Source organism: Littorina saxatilis, linkage group LG10 (genome assembly GCF_037325665.1).
Source record: "Littorina saxatilis isolate snail1 linkage group LG10, US_GU_Lsax_2.0, whole genome shotgun sequence".
Taxonomy (NCBI): Eukaryota; Metazoa; Mollusca; class Gastropoda; order Littorinimorpha; family Littorinidae; genus Littorina; species Littorina saxatilis.
The window spans coordinates 47,985,720-48,005,888 of record NC_090254.1 but is presented as its reverse complement, the minus strand read 5'-3'; the positions used below and the strand labels follow the sequence as shown (position 1 = coordinate 48,005,888).

The 20,169-nt window shown below is 41.5% G+C and overlaps 2 protein-coding genes across 3 annotated transcripts in view; one reads left to right on the top strand and one right to left on the bottom strand.

Moving 5' to 3' along the window:
• The window catches only part of LOC138978974 (uncharacterized), an 82,748-nt gene that overhangs the window by 19,350 nt on the left and 43,229 nt on the right, over window positions 1–20,169 (bottom strand). The window lies entirely within an intron of this gene.
• The window catches only part of LOC138978976 (uncharacterized), a 20,001-nt gene continuing 211 nt past the window's right edge, over window positions 380–20,169 (top strand). The window contains exons 1-11 of one of the 2 annotated variants that reach the window (XM_070351795.1): window positions 380–496; window positions 2,267–2,413; window positions 3,783–4,432; window positions 8,154–8,259; window positions 9,028–9,204; window positions 9,825–9,934; window positions 12,998–13,106; window positions 13,898–14,074; window positions 14,670–14,808; window positions 16,272–16,392; window positions 17,237–20,169. The exon at window positions 17,237–20,169 is cut by the window's right edge and continues 211 nt beyond it. In XM_070351795.1, coding sequence (XP_070207896.1) covers window positions 475–496; window positions 2,267–2,413; window positions 3,783–4,432; window positions 8,154–8,259; window positions 9,028–9,204; window positions 9,825–9,934; window positions 12,998–13,106; window positions 13,898–14,074; window positions 14,670–14,808; window positions 16,272–16,392; window positions 17,237–17,449 — 1,971 coding nt within the window. In that variant the 5' untranslated portion in view covers window positions 380–474 and the 3' untranslated portion in view covers window positions 17,450–20,169. The remainder of the gene's footprint in view (window positions 497–2,266; window positions 2,414–3,782; window positions 4,433–8,153; window positions 8,260–9,027; window positions 9,205–9,824; window positions 9,935–12,997; window positions 13,107–13,897; window positions 14,075–14,669; window positions 14,809–16,271; window positions 16,393–17,236) is intronic. The other variant, XM_070351797.1, reaches the window with a different exon arrangement.

Here is a 20,169-nt window from a genome sequence, read left to right as displayed (position 1 = left end):
GTCAATCCACGATGAAGACCGAGAAGTTTCAAATGGAAGCATGTTAATGTTATTGTAATTGAATGTCAGTGTTACAGAAGTTCAGCCACTGGTCATGGAAAATTAAAGTGTATTTATTGGTAAGGGAATTTGATAAACTTTTATGGGTTGATCTATGAACATTCCAGATGAAAGTCTTTAAACCGAGTCAAAATTGATGTGAACAAAAAACATTCATTACTACAAAATTCTTCAAGTTCAACCTAATAAAACAAAAACCAGCACCCCTTTGTCACATTTGTGTTGGGAACACACTGACCACTAGCAATATCTGCAACTTGATAAGATGGTCACATGGGGGAGGGGGGGGGGTGGACATGCACGTTGAGGCAACACAAAATATTTTATTGTGTATGCTTTTTTTTATCCAGGTACTTGCGGCAAAAATGGACTACTACCCTCATTACACCAGAGGTAGGAGGATGAGTGGTCCTCATGGCTTTACGCAATAATTCAGGTAAGAAAAGCTAAGACAAAAACTTGCATGAATTATTTCCAGTTAATCAAAGTGACTACCTTTAGCCTGCCCTTCAAAGCCAAAAACCGGCACGGTTGGCCTAGTGGTAAGGCGTCCGCCCCGTGATCGGGAGGTCGTGGGTTCGAACCTCGGCCGGGTCATACCTAAGACTTTAAAATTGGCAATCTAGTGGCTGCTCCGCCTGGCGTCTGGCATTATGGGGTTAGTGCTAGGCCTGGTTGGTCCGGTGTCAGAATAATGTGACTGGGTGAGACATGAAGCCTGTGCTGCAACTTCTGTCTTGTGTGTGGCGCACGTTATATGTCAAAGCAGCACCGCCCTGATATGGCCCTTCGTGGTCGGCTGGGCGTTAAGCAAACATACAAACAAAAATCAAAGCCAAAATGAAGTATTGCCAGTCATATTATCATAATTATGACTGGCAATACTTCATTTTGGCTTTATTATGAGTGGACTTACTGCTGTTTGACTTTAGAGGGCAGAGCTAGAATGGACACTTTCCTTCGTCGCTTTGATGCGGATGTAATGCCTTCACTACGGTTCTTGCCAGACACAGCTTTTTGATCTGATGAGGCCCCCACCTGTTCAGTTACACATTAAGTGATTAACATGCTTCCATTTGAAACTTCGAAGTCTTCATCGGGGATTGACGCCCGACAAAAGCTAATTGAAGCCCGACGGAGCGAAGCGACGGAGGGCTTCAATTAGACTTTGGGAGGGCGTCAATCCACGATGAAGACCGAGAAGTTTCAAATGGAAGCATGTTAATGTTATTGTAATTGAATCTGACGACAATCTCTTTCCTGCTTTCATGCGGTTGTAAACAGACAGAATTGGTTCTGTTCTGTTCACACACTACTTTCAGTCCACCTACCTGCAAGGGTCAAGTCCCAAGAAATGTCTCTGTATTCCTATCGTATCACTCTGCTCCTGTTTTGTTTTCTTTCACACACATTTTCCCTTCTTTTTTGACGGGTTTCTGGACAGCAAACTCTAAAACAAATTCTTTTCATCACAAAAGCGATCTTTGGAATTGACTGACCGTAGTCCGGAAGAATTCATGCATTAACTTACGTCACGTACTCAACGTCATCACTTCGCATACCTTATGGTCTCGGTATTTCGTTGGCCTTCATATTTCCTACTTGTAAAATGACCCTCAAAGCTAACCGAGACTAGTTGAGGCTGTATCAATACGCCTCGCCAGCAGGTTGTTAATGGATTTTTTAGCGAGTGGTTATCGACAATTGTAATACAATCAAGTTTGCGTTTTAATGAAACAGATCCTGTGATTGGTCAGAATGTCCCAACTCATTACAAATTACCGGTGACTAATTGTCGATAGCCACTAGCTAAAAAATTCATTAACAACCTGCTCCGCACACTCGTGAATTACCAAGAGGCTGCAAATACCCACTCGTGGTTTATTTTCCACTAATCAACTCGTGGTCATTGTTTAAGCTCTATTTAATGACCGGTAATTTTTAATGAGTTGGGGCATTCTGACCAATCACAGGATCTGTTTCATTAAAACGCAAACTTGATTGAATTACAATTAACATTAACCAGAAAAGCCTTTTAACATATGATAATTATAAGAATAACTTTGAATGTAATTAGAAAATTGTTTGCCATTTGAAGAATATTCATACCATAAGACTAAATTGTTGAAAAGTGTCAAATGTACTGAAAGTAGATGGCTTTGTCAACTGACCATAAATACAATTGGTTCTTGTGCCTGTTGTATAGGAGCACCTGAAAGAGAAGGAACAATGGAACAGAAAGTACCAGCAGGAGGTCGACAGTCTGTCATTCCGCAACTAGCAGCTGTCCAAACGAGTTGTGGTACTGCAAGAGGAGCTGGAGGCCGTCGAGTCACAGAAGAAAAAACACAAGGTTGGCACATTTCTTTAAAGCAGTAAAGCGGTAATCAAGACACCAGCATTGACTTGACAGATACAGATTTCCTCTTCGTTGAATAGGGTTGAAGGCATGGCTATCATATTCCTTGGTGGTGGCAATTCCGTTCAATATGTTTTTGTAACGTCGTGAAATATATACTTTTCCCATAAAACTGAAAGCTTAGTGTTACTGCGACTTCATTTTATCATACTTATTTTCATAGTGTGGCATTTTTCGGTTCTCGTCTTTGTTTTGCCAATACATTAACCTTTACTTTAATTGTTTAAAGTTTTAACAAAAACTTACAATGGTAGGAACCCAAGAAAAAGTCCACCCCTCTGCTTTTTGAATGTAATCTATACCTGACTAAGTTTCAAATGTACATTAGTATTAGATAGGCCATGAAGCCTGTAAATGCCCCTTCTTGATCTTGTGATCATTTTATTGCTATTTATAGTACAGAAAAGGGAACCCGTAAGATTTTGCCATATTTTGTACTCTTGATTTTCTAAATTACGATTGATACGGTCTGTGGAAAAAAAGAGAAATAATTCCTAGACTTCTTGAGTTTCTACTTTCGGTTCACTCAGTTAGTGTAAAAAAACAACCTGTTACTATGGCCATTTTGAATCTCGTATGAAGTGACTAAACGAGATCAGTTGCGTTGATCAGCTCAAAGCGTGGAAAGCTCAATTTTTATCATGCAAAAACAACAACAAAGAGGTGGATCCTCAGCAGGAGCAAAGAAAAAGGCTGTTCGGGAACAGGAATTCCTTTCAACGTATGTTTTCCAAGTTTGACATCGATAGACACTGCATGTCAAAGCTAGACTCATAGGGATCCTGAAATTGACAACACCAAGAAAAGCCGCTGCCAGCATGAGGAGCATCACAGACTTTGTCTTTTGCAAAAGATCTACCCGAGGAACAGGGTGCAGTACATGCCAAAGCGATGTTATCCGAGCTGATAGTGAAAATGAATTTGTCATTGAGCACAGCAGATGTGATTTTACAAGCTGTCAAAAGTGTGTTTCCTGTCTTAAACATCGCGCAGAAGTCTAAGTGTTCCTGCAAGAAGGCTACAGCAATGATGAAACAGATGTCTAATGACATTAGGTCTTCTCTTAAAGAAAAAATCAACAAAGATTTCCATCTTTTTTTTTTATCAATGACGGTGTGTGCAGCATGTTTGAAATGAATGATTAAAAGTTATGTGGAGTACTCTCATTTTTCTGAAAATGCACGTAGCTTTTTTTTTGTTAAACTCCATGGCAAAATTGAGGTCCCAAGGTCTGTATTACAATATATATATATATGCAACACATGCTTCTGTCAGTTAAAAGATATGATTTGTTTTTTATCAGCCTCATCTGGAGATGTACTGGTACCTCAGGCCTCATCTGGAGATGTACCAGTATTGCCAGCCTCATTTGGAGATGTACAAGTATTGCCAGCCTCGTCTGGAGATGTACTAGTATCACAAGCCTTATCTGGAGATGTACCAGTATCACCAGCCTCATCTGGAGATGTACCGCCATCACCAGCCTCATCTGGAGATTTACCAGTATCACCAGCCTTATCTGGATATGTACCAGTTTCACCAGTCTTATCTGGACATGTACCAGTATCACCAGCCTCATCTGGAGATGTACCGCTATCACCAGCCTTATCTGGAGATGTACTGATACCACCAACCTCATCTGGAGATGTACCGCTATCACCAGCCTTATCTGGAAATGTACCGATACCACCAGCCTCATCTGGAGATGTACCGCTATCACCAGCCTCATCTGGAGATGTACCGCTATCATCAGCCTCATCTGGAGATGTACCGCTATCACCAGTCTTATCTGGAAATGTACCGATACCACCAGCCTCATCTGGAAATGTACCGATACCACCAGCCTTATCTGGAGATGTACTGATACCACCAGCCTCATCTGGAGATGTACCGCTACCAAAAGCCTCATCTGGAAATGTACCGATACCACCAGCCTCATTTGGAGATGAACAGGTACGAAAAGCATTGTGATTTTGAACTTACTCACGGGTTACCTCCATTATGAAATTGACCGTTTTTGTTTGTTTATTTGTTGCTTAACGTCCAGCCGACTACGCAGAGCCATATCAGGACGAAAATTGACCGCTTTTATTTTTTAAACTTTCCAGGAAATGGGATTTAGCCACCTCTAGGTCGATGTTGTCAGTCTAATGAAATTGGAGAAAAGGCACCAATGGGTGGCCGAGTGGTAACGCACTTGCGCTCGGAAGTGAGTTCGACCCTGTGTCGGGGCGTTAGCAATTTTCTCCCCCCTTTCCTAACCTAGGTGGTGGGTTCAAGTGCTAGTCTTTCGGATGAGACGAAAAACCGAGGTCCCTTCGTGTACACTACATTGGGGTGTGCACGTTAAAGATCCCACGATTGACAAAAGGGTCTTTCCTGGCAAAATTGTATAGCCATAGATTAAAAAAATGTCCACCAAAATACCCGTGTGACTTTGAATAATAGGCCGTGAACAGTAGGATATGCGCCGAAATGGCTGCGATCTGCTGGTCGATGTGAATGCGTGATGTATTGTGTAAAAAAATCCATCTCACACGGCGCCTTGAGTCCGAGTCTGGAGATACGCGCGCGATATAAGACTTCATATAACCCATACTTGTCGGTCGCCCTATGCCTAAGTGGAATGTTTTGTATAATGGGAGCTTTAGGGCAACATTTGGCTTTAACACACACACACGTACATATATAGATTGGTTGAATTTAGAATAAAAAGAAAGTATGTAAAAGTCACAACATTCTTACACGTACTCGCATTCACTACCAAGAAACTGTTAATTTTTAGGATAGTTGGACATTAACTACAGTACCTGTGTAATCCAGAAAAACACACAAGATAAGCACATAATTGAGGCAAGTCAGGACCATTATGATGATCTGTGTCAAAAGCATCACATTTATTTTAACACGAATATTTATTGGACCATAGTGGCCGAGTGGGCTGCTTGCAGTCTCACTCAATGACAAAGTTAAGCAATGCCGAGCCTAGCCAAGTACTTGGATAAGTGACTGTCTGAGTTGTACACTGCTGTTAACTTGACCCCTCATGGAGGGCGGTGTCTCACTACTCTTTGGGATGAGATTTTAAAGGGAGGTCTATTCAGTATTCTGAGTACATATATGCACTCAAAATCAAGCTTGGACTTGATCCTGACGCCAATGTCCAACTCGGGTCAATGCAACCTGCAGAAACACACCCAGCATGCATCATAGTCTCAGAATAATCAAAATGATGATTGTGGAGACTCAACGAAAGGCAGGTGTGCTAAGCTGCCATAGTATTATGGGAAATGATTCTATTGTTATTGCAAATTTGTCTGGAAGCATGTGTCGACATAAGCTTGTATGTCTGCTTGATAGAGAATGGGATCTGGGTTGTCAGTAAAATGAAATTTGAGATTTTAAAAGAATCACCAAACCTTAGGGCGACAAAATATAAGTTGAAAGTATTGTACAATTGGAGCTTTACCTTTAGGACGACATTTGGTTGACCTAACTCCCCTATAGGATTTAACACAATATATATATATATGTTATAATTTTGGTTGCCCTAATCAAAAGTATTGTATAATGGGAGCTTTAGGGCGACATTTGGCGAATTGGATCTGGGTTGTTACTAAAATGACATTTTACTTTTTTGAGATTTTTTTTTTATACACGTTTTTATTGAGTCACTTGAGAAAAAGTGACTCTATGTAATCGGTCAGTGTTAGTCTGTCCGGCCGGCCGTCCGGCCGGCCGTCCGTAGACACCACCTTAACGTTGGACTTTTCTCGGAAACTATCAAAGCGATCGGGCTCATATTTTGTTTAGTCGTGACCTCCAATGACCTCTACACTTTAACGATGGTTTCGTTGACCTTTGACCTTTTTCAAGGTCACAGGTCAGCGTCAAAGGAAAAATTAGACATTTTATATCTTTGACAAAGTTCATCGGATGTGATTGAAACTTTGTAGGATTATTCTTTACATCAAAGTATTTACATCTGTAGCCTTTTACGAACGTTATCAGAAAAACAAGGGAGATAACTAGCCTTTTCTGTTCGGCAACACACAACTTAACGTTGGGCTTTTCTCGGAAACTATAAAAGTGACCGGGCTCAAATTTTATGTGAACGTGACTCATTGTGTTGTGAATAGCAATTTCTTCCTGTCCATCTGATGCCTCATATAATATTCAGAACTGCGAAAGTGACTCGATCGAGCGTTTGCTCTTCTTGTTTCTTCTTGGTACACGACATCAACATCAGACAGCAACACTTTTTTTTAGATTTGAAAGGAAGCACCAAACCTTAGGGCGAAAAAAATATGTGAAAGTATTGTACAATAGGAGCTTTAGGATGACATTTGGTCGACCTAGCTCCCCTGTGGGATTTAAAGGCAGAGTAAGCCTCCCGTAAACCATCACAGATGCGGTCAGGCTTTTACACACAGTACAAACACCATTTCCTTTAAACACTCACCAATTGAGAACATCCTAGGTGCCCTCCGTAAAGAGCGAACAATTTTCAAAGAATTTATTTTTGCGTGGTTTATCTTACCCCTGAGCCATCGTGAACCCGTGTGATCCAGTTCACAATGCAGTCGTCATAGTTAGTCATTTGAATGCGACTCGACGTGAGCTTATCTACAATAGCACGTTTTTTTTATGCACGAAACAACGGCTGTGGTTCACAAGAACTCTCGCGATGGCTTTTGACTGTTGAGAGGAACGGCGATTTGCACTGATAAACCGGCCGTCGTCTGCTACGACCCTTGCGTGACCCTGCTTCCGGGCTTTTCTTTTTTTTAAACTTTCACAACTTCGAATTGTTCTGATCTTGTCTTGATGAAAAACGAATTCTTTTATGATTAAAGAATGTTTGTGTAACAAGCTGTCAATTTATTATTTAGATTTTAAAAGTTAGGTCTAGCGCAAAAACGAGGCGCCGTTGTTGTTAACGGAACAAGTCTACGAAAATAAATTCTTTGAAAATGTCTCACGCTCGACAGAAAGCAGCCAGGATGTTCCCGTTCGGTGAGCGTTCAAATGGAAGTATGCTTGTACTGTATTTAGACGCTCGGGGAGCTCTGTGATGGTTTACGGGAGGCTTACTGTGCCTTTAACACACATGCATATATATATATATATATATATGTTATAATTTTGGTCGCCCTAATCAAAAGTATTGTATAATGGGAGCGTTAGGGCGACATTTGGCGAATTGGATCTGGGTTGTTACTAAAAAAAAATGACATATTACTTTTTTGAGAATTTTATTTTTTCAGTTTTTTTTTTTTTATACACGTTTTTATTTCTTTTTGGTACACGACATCAACATCAGACAACAACACTTTTTTGAGATTTGAAAGGAAGTACCAAACCTTAGGGCGAAAGAAAATACGTTGAAAGTATTGTACAATAGGAGCTTTAGGATGACATTTGGTCGATCGACCTAGCTCCCCTGTGGGATTTAACACACACGCATGTATATATATATGTTAAAAATGGTGTGAATGTGATCATACTTTCTCCAAGTCCTTTTTCAAAAATTGACCCGATATTCCGATCTACTTACAAATACCTTTTGGGGTTTAAATTGTGATGTTTTAGTTTAAATAAAAGTTCCACATGATTCTATGCTCCGCCTTGCAAGAGACATCACATTAACTTAACTGTGAATATTTTGTTTTAGGATGAAGACTACTGTCAGGAGAGTGATTTTGATTCTGATAGCACACCTTCTTCCTGCGATTACCCTATGCTGTCACCACCTGCACAAAGGAAGAAAACTTGCCAAGGTAAAAGTCAATGAAAGAAACTGTGAGAAGTAGTAACTCACTGACTGCGACAATTCATGGTTGACCAATTTACTTAAAATTCAGCTTTCCTGAGCCAGAAACCACAACTTGGTCTATAGTTCAGGACATTTCCTAGTCGAGTTGCAATCAATTATTGTACTATCAAGGAAACAGTTTCTTGTGTAAAGAATTTAACATGCTATACGGTGTTGTTGCCAGGCCTCGGTCTTTTGTCTGTGACGCATTCCTTTCTGATTTGACGCATTGGACCTAGCCTTGTCCGGTCGATGGACCGATAGTTTTTACGTTTTGGTGGTCAACTGACCGATACATATTCGTACAAGGCGGACAAGGTCTGCAATGAATGGAATGGGAGTTGCAAAGTCGGAAAACAAACCCCGATCGAAATGCTCATGTTTGCTACGAGTGAAAAATGCACTCGGTGCCGACTCTGTGTTTGTCGTCATTGACTCTGTGTTTGTCGTCTTTGACACTCGAGGCTGCGTTTACGGAAATACCCGTTCCAGCCGGTGTACCTAATTATCGAAAACGGCGCAAACAGCGGAAATTTCATCAATATAATATTACGGCATGGTAATTTGGACCTATTGTTTTTTTAAAGTCAGGACATTTGGACTTATTGGTTTTTTTTAGGGAGGTCCAAATGACCTATTGTTTTCTTAGGCTGGCAACAACACTGGCTATACTTTTTCCCACATAAAAAAGACTTGTGCCCATTGTGATATGTACATTGTACTTGTTTGACAGGCATGGTTACAACAAGTCAGCAAAGTCTGGTTTTCTCGATGGCTGGTTGGCACCCCGTTGCCTTGGCACCTCAAGCAATGATGTTGCCAGCGCAGTCTGTGTCTCGTCTTACGTCTCCCAACAATGTCCAGCTTCCCACCGACCTTACTGTCCTTCAGCAGCAGCTCAGGACTACAGGTATGTTATTCTTCAGCGTGTGGCATCACCGTATTTGATCTTTTACCCTTGTTAAATGCTTCTCATTCAAGTCACTGCACAGCAGAACATGCATGAACTTTTAAAACCAGCTCGCTGCACAATTGTTAAGTACCTATTTTATGAAGCAACTGCTTGTTTGCGAAAATGAGTGTGCCTGCATCAATACTACGTGTTTATCACTAAATCAGTGACTGATTAGACCGTCCTTCCGGAGGGTGAAATGAATAGGCTAAAGTTGCTGATGCGACCCCCATTCATATTTCACACTGTCAGACTGTACGGTAGGCTACGGTTCATGTTGGTTGATAAATATTGGCTTCAAATTGGTACCCTTGAAAATGACAGAAGGCCGCCTTACAATTCTTAAACTTCTTGAGTTTCTACTTTTGTGACATGACGTGACCGAGTTTTGTATGAAGTGAAGAAACGAGATCAGTTGTATTGATCTGTTCAAAGCGTGGAAAGCTCAATTTCCATCAGGCAAAAACAACAACAAAGAGGTGGATCCTCAGCTGGGCCAAAGAAAAAGGCGGTTCGGGAACAGGAATTCCTTTCAAAGTATGTGTCAGTAAAAAGATGACCTGATTTTTTTTCATCAGCCTCATCTGGAGATGTACCGCTACCACCAGCCTCATCTGGAGATGTACCGCTACCACCAGCCTCATCTGGAGATGTACCGATAAAACCAGCCTCTTCTGGAGATGAACAGGTACGAAAAGCCTTGCGATTTGAACTAACTCACGGGTTACCTACTTCCTGAATTTGACTCTCCGGATGACTTTTTTAACTTTTCACAGGAAATGGGAATTGGGCCCCGCCACACCCCCCCCCCCCCCCCCCCCCCGGGGGTAATTATTGTCAGTCCAATGGAAGCACAAATACTATGGTCATCCTAAGTGGAAAGTAGTGTATAATGGGATCTTTAGGGCGACATTTGGTCGACTTAACTCCCCTGTAAGCTTTAACACATACACATGTATATTGGTTGAATTTAGAATAAAAAGAAAGTATGTAAAAGGCACAACATTCTTACACGTACTTGCATTCACCACCAAGAAACTGTTAATTTTTAGGATAGTTGGACATTAACTACGGTACCTGTGTAATCCAGAAAAACACACAAGATAAGCACATAAATGAGGCAAGTCAGGACCATTATGATGATCTGTGTCAAAAGCATCACATTTATTTTAACACGAATATTTATTGGACCATAGTGGCCGAGTGGGCGGCTTGCAGTCTCACTCAATGACAAAGTTAAGCAATGCCGAGCCTAGGCAGTACTTGGATAAGTGACTGTCTGAGTTGTACACTGCTGTTAACTTGACCCCACATGGAGGGCGGTGTCTCACTACTCTTTGGGATGAGATTTTAAACTGAGGTCTATTCAGTATTCTGAGTACATATGCCCTCAAAATCATGCTTGGACTTGATCCTGACGCCAATGTCCAACTCGGGTCAATGCAACCCGCAGAAACACACCCAGCATGCATCATAGTCTCAGAATAATCAGAATGATGATTGTGGAGACTCAAGGAAAGGCAGGTGTACTAAGCTGCCATGGTATTATGGGAAAAGGTTCTATTGTTATTGCAAATTTGTCTGGAAGCATGTGTCGACATTAGCTTGTATGTCTGCTTGATAGGCAATGTGATCTGGGTTGTCAGTAAAAATGAAATTTGAGATTTGAAAAGAATCACCAAACCTTAGGGCGACAGAATATAAGTTGAAAGTATTGTACAATTGGAGCTTTAGGACGACATTTGGTCGACCTAGCTCCCCTGTAGGATTTAGCACAATATATGTTATATTTTTGGTCGCCCTAATCAAAAGTATTGTATAATGGGAGCTTTAGGGCGACATTTGGTGAATTGGATCTGGGTTGTCACTAAAATGACATTTGAGATTTGAAAGGAAGCACCAAACCTTAGGGCGAAAGAAAATACATTGAAAGTATTGTACAATTGCTGAATTGGAGCTTTAGGATGACATATGTTCGACCTAGCTCCCCTGTGGAATTTGACACACACGCATATTATATATACTGTTCAAAAAAAGAAACGCATAGTTGCTACTTGCCAAATTTGTTTTATTTTTCGAAAAAAATAACAGAAAATCCAATATTTAGATTATTTGTTTGAATTTTGGTATGGACACAGTTGAATGCACACACAGTTCATTTGCATCTTCAAATCAATCAGTCAATCAATACGATTGGGTGCCGAGGCTGTCAAGTCAGTAGGGGGTGTGACTGCCTTGAGCAGCAACAACTGCCCGGCACCTTCTGGGCATGGACTGGATCAGATGCCGGATATCTTGCTGTGGGATGGTGTCCCACTCCTCCTGAAGTGCCTGCAATAGATCGCGGTGATTTGCTGGCGCTTCTTCTTGCCTGCGCACACGTCTGTCCAATTCATCCCAGAGGTGTTCTATCGGGTTCATGTCTGGCGACATGGATGGCCAGGGAAGCACCTGGACATGGTGGTCGGTGAGGAACTGGGTGGTGAGTCGTGCTGTGTGCGGGCGAGCGTTGTCCTGCTGGAATATGGCATCCTGGTCAGCCAGAAGAGGAAGGGCGTGTGGGCGCAGAATTTCCTCCACGTATCGCTGGGCAGTTATGCGCCCTTGGACGTGCACCAGGGTGCTCCTTCCAGCGGTATTGATCGCCCCCACACCATGACGCCTCCACCACCATGAATGGGTGCCTCATCCACACAGTTGGGCGCGTAACGTTCGTTTACTCTCCGGTAGACCCTCCTCCGACCATCATGTCGCTGGAGCAGGAAGTAGGACTCGTCGCTGAACCACACGTGTCTCCAGTGATTCCGGACGGTCCAGCGAAGGTGCTGGTTGCCCCACTGCACTCGGTTCTGGCGATGGCGGCGGGTGAGGACAGCTCCTCTGTGAGGTCTGCGAGCTCTCAAACCAGCTTTATGCAGGCGGTACTGCACGGTCTGGTCCGATAATCGGTGTGGCCCGGGGAGAGCCTGGACAGAAGATGAGGCCGACAGGAAACGATTCCGGAGGTGGCGGAGCCGTATGAAACGGTCCTGAGCAGCAGTTGTCGCCCTTGGTCTTCCCGCTCGTGGCAAGTCAGCAACGGAGCCAGTGGCTTGAAACCTGACCCACAGTCTACTGATGGTGCCCTGGGACACGTGGAAGTGCCTGGCGATTGCACTTTGACTTTGGCCTGCTTGTAAACGACCCAATGCAATTTGGCGGTCTTCTCTGCTCAATCGGGCCATCTTTCGTCGCTGAATTGTCGTCTGATTTCTTTGTGGCGAACAATCCGCTTTTATGGGTTTTGGAAGACATGGTGAGAGCTCAATATTCCCCGAGTTTCACGAGATTACACTGAAGCATGACGAGTGGTCATGCCAAATGAGCAATTTTGACATTGTAGCCACTGATAACGCATGCGTCACGTGCAGAGCTCACTTGTGGCAATGGACGAAAGGTCGACGACCAGATAAACATTTTCTGCAGTTTGGTGGATATCCTTGTAGCCATATAACTAAATTAACCAAATATTACAAGCTATGCGTTTCTTTTTTTGAACAGTATATATATGATAATGTCAAAAATGGTGTGAATGTGTTCATACTTTCTCCAAGTCCTTTTACTGAAAAGGACCTTTGACTCGATATTCCGATCTACTTACGCATACTCTTTGGGGTTTACATTGTGATGTTTAAATAAAAGTTCCACATGATTCTATGCTCCGCCTTGCAAGAGACATCACATTAACTTAACTGTGAATATTTTGTTTTAGGATGAAGACTTATACCGTCCGGAGAGTGATTTTGATTCTGATAGCACACCTTCTTCCTGCGATTACCCTATGCTGTCACCACCTGCACAAAGGAAGAAAACTTGCCAAGGTAAAAGTCAATGAAAGAAACTGTGAGAAGTAGTAACTCACTCACTGCGACAACTCATGGATGACCAATTTACTTAACTCATGGATGACCAATTTACTTAAGATTCAACTCTCCTGAGCCAGAAACCACAACTTGGTCTATAGTTCAGGACATTTCCTAGTCAAGTTGCAATCATTTATTGTACTATCAAGGAAACAGTTTCTTGTGTAAAGAATTTAACATGCTATACAGTGTTCTTGCCAGGCCTTGGTCTTCGGTCTCTGACGCATTCCTTTCTGATTTGACGCATTGGACCTAGCCTTGTCCGGTCGATGGACCGATAGTTTTTACGTTTTGGTGGTCAACTGACCGATACATATTCGTACAAGGCGGACAAGGTCTGCAATGAATGGAATGGGAGTTGCAAAGTCGGAAAACAAACCCCGATCGAAATGCTCATGTTTGCTACGAGTGAAAAATGCACTCGGTGCCGACTCTGTGTTTGTCGTCATTGACTCTGTGTTTGTCGTCATTGACACTCGAGGCTGCGTTTACGGAAATACCCGTTCCAGCCGGTGTACCTAATTATCGAAAACGGCGCAAACAGCGGAAATTTCATCAATATAATACTACGGCATGGTAATTTGGACCTATTGTTTTTTTAAAGCCAGGACATTTGGACTTATTGGTTTTTTTTTAGGGAGGTCCAAATGACCTATTGTCTTCTTAGGCTGGCAACAACACTGGCTATACTTTTTCCCACATAAAACAGACTTGTGCCCATTGTGATATACATTGTACTTGTTTGACAGGCATGGTTACAACAAGTCAGCAAAGTCTGGTTTTCTCGATGGCTGGTTGGCACCCCGTTGCCTTGGCACCTCAAGCAATGATGTTGCCAGCGCAGTCTGTGTCTCGTCTTACGTCTCCCAACAATGTCCAGCTTCCCACCGACCTTACTGTCCTTCAGCAGCAGCTCAGGACTCCAGGTATGTTATTCTTCAGCGTGTGGCATCACCGTATTTGATCTTTTACCCTTGTTAAATGCTTCTCATTCAAGTCACTGCACAGCAGAACATGCATGCACTTTTAAAACCAGCTTGCTGCACAATTGTTAAGTACCTATTTTATGAAGCAACTGCTTGTTTGCGAAAATGAGTGTGCCTGCATCGATACTACGTGTTTATCACTAAATCAGTGTCTGATAAGACCGTCCATCCGGAGGGTGAAATGAATAGGCTAAAGTTGCTGATGCGACCCTCATTCACATTTCACACTGTTAGACTGTACGGTAGGCTACGGTTCATGTTGGTTAATAAATATTGGCTTCAAATTGGTACCCTTGAAAATGACAGAAGGCCGCCTTACAATTCTTAAACTTCTTGAGTTTCTACTTTTGTGACATGACGTGGCGAGTCTCGTATGAAGTGACGAAACGAGATCAGTTGTATTGATCTGTTCAAAGCGTGGAAAGCTCAATTTCCATCATGTAAAAACAACAACAAAGAAAAAGGCGGTTCGTGAACAGGAATTCCTTTCAAAGTTTGTGTCAGTAAAAAGATGACCTGATTTATTTCTCATCAGCCTCATCTGGAGATGTACCGCTACCACCAGCCTCATCTGGAGATGTACCGCTACCACCAGCCTCATCTGGAGATGTACCGCTACCACCAGCCTCATTTGGAGATGTACCGATAAAACCAGCCTCATCTGGAGATGACAGGTACGAAAAGCCTCGCGATTTGAACTAACTCACGGGTTACCTACTTCCTGAATTTGACTCTCCGGATGACTTTTTAACTTTATAAGCCTGTGATTAAGGTGACCCACAAACTGTTACCAGACACTCCCTGGACTTATATTAAGCCTAGTGCAGAACCGCGCGAGGTGACATGTGACTCATTTCGTGGTGGAGGGTCACATTTTAAGGATTTTTTGCATTTTACTTCAGTATCTGTGTAATCCAGAAAAGACACAAGATAAGCGCATAATTGAGGAGAGTCGGGACCATTATGATGATCTGTGTCAAAAGCACATTGAACACGACTATTAATGGGACCATAGTGGCCGAGTGGGCGACTTGCAGTCTCACTCTATGACAAAGTTAAGCAATTTGAGATTTAAATAGAAGCACCAAACCTTAGGGCGACTGAAAATAAGAAAAGTATTGCATGATTAGAGCTTTAGGACGACATTTGATCAACCTAGGTCCCCTGTTGAATTTAAAGGCACACGCAGCTTCCCGTAAACCATCACAGACACTGTCAGGCTTTTACACACAGTACAAACACCCTTGCATTTCAACACTCACCACTTGAGAACATCGTAGGTGCCCTCCGAAAAGAGCGAGCACTTATGAACGAATTTATTTTTGCGTGGCCAGCCGGATTGTCTGATCAGACAATGGGATGGCTCGTTTTGGCGCTAGACCTAACTTATACTAATAAATTGACAGCTTGTTACACAAATATTCTTAAATAATTCTTTTTTCATTAAGACAAAATCAGTAAAACTCGAAGATTTTAAAGTTTAAAAACTAGCCCTGAAGCGTGTCCTGCAAAACGTGTTTCTCGTAGCAGACGAATGTTCAGCATGTCGCCAGTTTCTTTGAACGGTCAGCCGACACCATTCACTTCGTGTGACTCGCAGCCATTTGTTGCGTTTTAGATAACGAGCCATGGCAGATACAGCGAGTCGCATTGAAATCAAGGACTGACTACTAAATTGTGAGAAAAAAAGGGAAAGTAGATCACATGGGTTCACGATGGCTCAGGGGTTAGATTAACCACGAAAACAGGTGTGTGGTTTACTCGAGCTAAACAAAAAAACTGTGTCATTTAATGCTATTCACTAAATGCTATTGCAAGTGTGTTCGATAAGGTTAGAACTGCTTTTTCATGAAAAGATTTGAATCGTTCTGTAAACCATTTGGGACGGACTGGGGCTTTAACACACACGCATTACAAGTCAAATAGTGTGAATGTGATAATTTTTTCTCCTTCCTCCAAGTACTTTTAGTTTTACTCAAAAGGACCTATGACCAGATTTCCAGATCTACTGACAAATACGTTTTGAGCTTTCATTTGTGATGTTTAGATAAAAAATAAAAAAAAGAGTTTCACATGATGGCATGTTCCGCCTTGCCAGAGACATCACTATAACTTAACTGTGAATATTTTGTTTTAGGATGAAGACTACAGTTACGATCCGGAGAGTGATTCTGATTCTGATGGCACACCTTTTTCAAGCTACATGTACTACTACTCAATGCTGTCACCACCTGCAAAAAGGAAGAAAACATGCCAAGGTAAAAGTCCGTGAAAGAAACTGAGAAGTAGTGACTCTATGACTGCAACCTTTCATGATTTGCCAATTTACCTAAAATTCAGCTTTCCTGAGCCAGAAGCAAGACTTGTCTATAGACTATAGTTCAGGACATTTGCATATGCAGTTGCAATCAACTAGTGTACTATCAAGAAAACAGTTTCGTGTGGACAGAATTGTACATGCTCTACATTTTCCCATCTTTGTTAAAACATTAAGTCAAAATTTGACTAAATGTAAAAAACATCAATTTTGAAAACAACACTGGACAGCAATTAAAAATAGCATTCACCAAAACTGGCAACATGGTCTCAAAAGCTTCCTCACCTCATGTCTGACACATGCATGCACACACACACACACACAAACACACACACACACACACACACATACACACACACATACACACACACACACACACACACACGCATCTCTGCCTTATGCAGCTTCATTTGTTTCTAAGGAAAATGCTGGGAGTCCATGGTTTCCAGGGAAATTGTATATTTGTGAAACACGTTATTCACCAGTCTTGCAAAGACCAGGCAAAAGTTACTAAATGTTCAGTTAAGCTGCTGCAACATTCCCCCATTTTGAAATTTTTACCATGCTCCTTTTTGTTGTGAACATAAAGATCTGAACCTGGGCTTTTATTTCCAGGAAGCGATCACTTTTCATAATCGTTGATATTGGTTTTGGTTATGCCTAATATGATCACATGGTTATTCTTCAAGAAGCGTTGTTCAGTTTTCATTTTTTTCTTGGGTAGAGCTGCTTTGATCTTTGAAAACTTTGTAATAGGATTTTTTGCATATTTTGTTTTTTTTCAGAAATACCAGACAAACACGATGTACTGCCACCTGCCTCAAACGGACTGCCACCTGCCTCAGATGAGCTGCCACCTGCCTCAAATGGACTGCCACCTGCCTCAGACGGACTGCCAAACATTTCTTCCAAGAAACCGAAACGACCTTGCCTATATTGTGGCCAATTTCAAAGTGTGCTCATCAGACACTTACAAAGAAAACATTCTAATGAAGTAAGGGTTGCTGCAGCCATGAAGCTGCCTGCTTGTTCTAATGCGCAACTTGATTGTGGGCAGGCTTACCCTTTTTAAAATCAAAAAACAAGAAAGGTAGGTTGTTGGAACGTTTGTTATTGGATTTACATTAACATAAAACGTTTTAAGAGAACAGCCTTCCTTCTGTATGTTTTTGCTCATTGAACACCTTTGATTTCACCAACTCTTTTTTCTTCTTGTCACTGAGCTCTGACCGGTACGGTTGGCCTAGTGGTAAGGCGTCCGCCCCGTGATCGGGAGGTCGTGGGTTCGAACCCCGGCCGGGTCATACCTAAGACTTTAAAATTGGCAATCTAGTGGCTGCTCCGCCTGTCGTCTGGCATTATGGGGTTAGTGCTACGACTGGTTGGTCCGGTGTCAGAATAATCAGAATAATGTGACTGGGTGAGACATGAAGCCTGTTCTGCGACTTCTGTCTTGCGTGTGGCGCATGTTATATGTCAAAGCAGCACCGCCCTGATATGGCCCTTCGTGGTAAAACGCTGGCAGTTTCTTTGTTTTTGGATTTACCCTTTTTAACGCAAGAATGGATGGTGAACCAGCCAGACTGACACTGTGTGAATGGCAAGAAGCAGAAAGCAATCATTGGGTGGTACTGGTTCAATCTCGGCAGCTAAACTAAAGAGTATGTGTGTATGTAAAATCACCCATGACAGATGTGTACTGGTTCAATCTCGGCAGCTAAACTAAAGAATATCAAGTATGTGTTTTGAAAATCGTTGTCAGTATCGGATAAAGGAGAATTTCACTTGAGACTCGACCGAGGCCTGGTTTGTGTTATTATGCAAGGTCCGGTACTATGAACAAATTTGGTCAAATCCACTACAAATGTATGCGTGTTTGGCTTATTTCATAGAGTAAAAAGTTCACGCACTAAACATTTTATGTTGACCGACAAAAGTGTGCCTCGTACACTCTAAATATTTGGACGCCAGATACCTCTGCAATGACCGGAACAGAGCTGAGCAGAAAATGCAATCAGGTGTTCTATCTCAGACTAATCAAAGCAGTCTGACACAAGCCTGATCACTTGGATCGTCACTAATCTATTCAAGAGTTCTGCATTGCCCATTATCTCCCATTCAAACCCTCTTTTGTACTGTGAGTTAGTAATCGCTGAACGATCGCTGTTAATGTTATAGCGATACTGGTGAAAACGAAATGTAATATTTTGAGTGCATGCAGTAATTGAAGGGCGCACAAAGCATGTGACTACCCTCCAGTGACTGCACTCATAACCTTTTGAGATGAGTGGTTGTAAGGTATTATAATAAGACTTCCTCTCCACAATACAAGTGCCTGTTGTTGTTATTCATGTTCAATTGATGGGAAGCTAATTCTGGAGGATAAATAGAAAACAATTAAGCTTTTTTAATAGGTTACAATAATGTCATCATTTATTTCTCATTGAAAATTTCAAATCATTTTATATCATTTTGCTTTAAAAGTTGTCAGTCGTGTCTTGAAATCGATGACATTTGTTTTATGTTTTGCTTCTAATACTGAGTTCTAATGACAGAGTAAATATAGCATTGTAATTTGTAATACCATGCACAGTTCAAACTGTCAATCACGCTCCTTCCCAGTTTGTGATATGTATGTACATGAATTCTGTAAGTGGTCAATTTGTGTGTGGCATTGATCAACATTGCAAACAACACAGTTAATCTATGCAATCATGTACATCAAAATAATTTCAAAGAACTGTTCTCTGTTTTAATCTGTATTTGTTTCACTTCTCTGGGGTAAATTAAATCCTGTTGCATTGTAAATGCATGCCATTTATTTTCTTCTGTCTTGACTTTATTTTGCCAAAAATGTTATGCTTGGAAGAGGGCTTAGTAACTCTCTCCAAAAGGCCACTGGTTCTGATTCTACTCAATTACGATTGTTTTCTTGATAGTGTACATTTGATTGAAATTTTAACTAAAATTTGTTGTTTCTGTGCTTCATTAATCTTCTTCAATTTGAGGTATCTTGGTGTAGCTTGTGTGTTTATGACATCATTTCTGCCCTAACATTTACAATGATTTCAACATGAAAGATAACTTAAACATACTAAATATGGATCTCTATGTTGTTAATGATTAGGTGAAATGTAAGACTACCAAAATATGTGTGCCATAATTCTGCACACGATATTTTTTCTTTCAAACAGATCATTGGTAATCTGAACCGTACACTTGCAAGTGGTCAAATTACTTTTTTGTGTTCTCAAATTGTTTCATGGCAGAGATTTAAAAAGACCTCAATTAGTGTACTGTAAACTATAGAGCATTTATTGTGATCTTAGCAGACTTTCACTGTGCTGTTCTGGAAAGAACGTCGGCAAGACTATTGAAAGCGTTCTGCATTTAGAACATTGACAGATCATGCAGAACACACTGAGAGCCCATAACAGCTTACTTTTTCAGTTCATTCAGCACACAAAAGATGATCACAGCAGCTAACTCTCAAAACAGAACATTTGAATGCCGTTCTCAAACTGTTTCAAATAAGTGAGTGTGTGCAATTCCCATCATGTTCATTTAGAGTGTAGTAGGGCCCCAGATCAATCCAGCATTGAGTGCATTTCTGCCATTACCTGAAAACAATAGACCTTTTGCAAGTGTATTCTTTGCAAGAACTTTATTCTTGTACATACTTGTAAGTTGTCTTTTTTTCCCGTTTTTGTTACCCTCT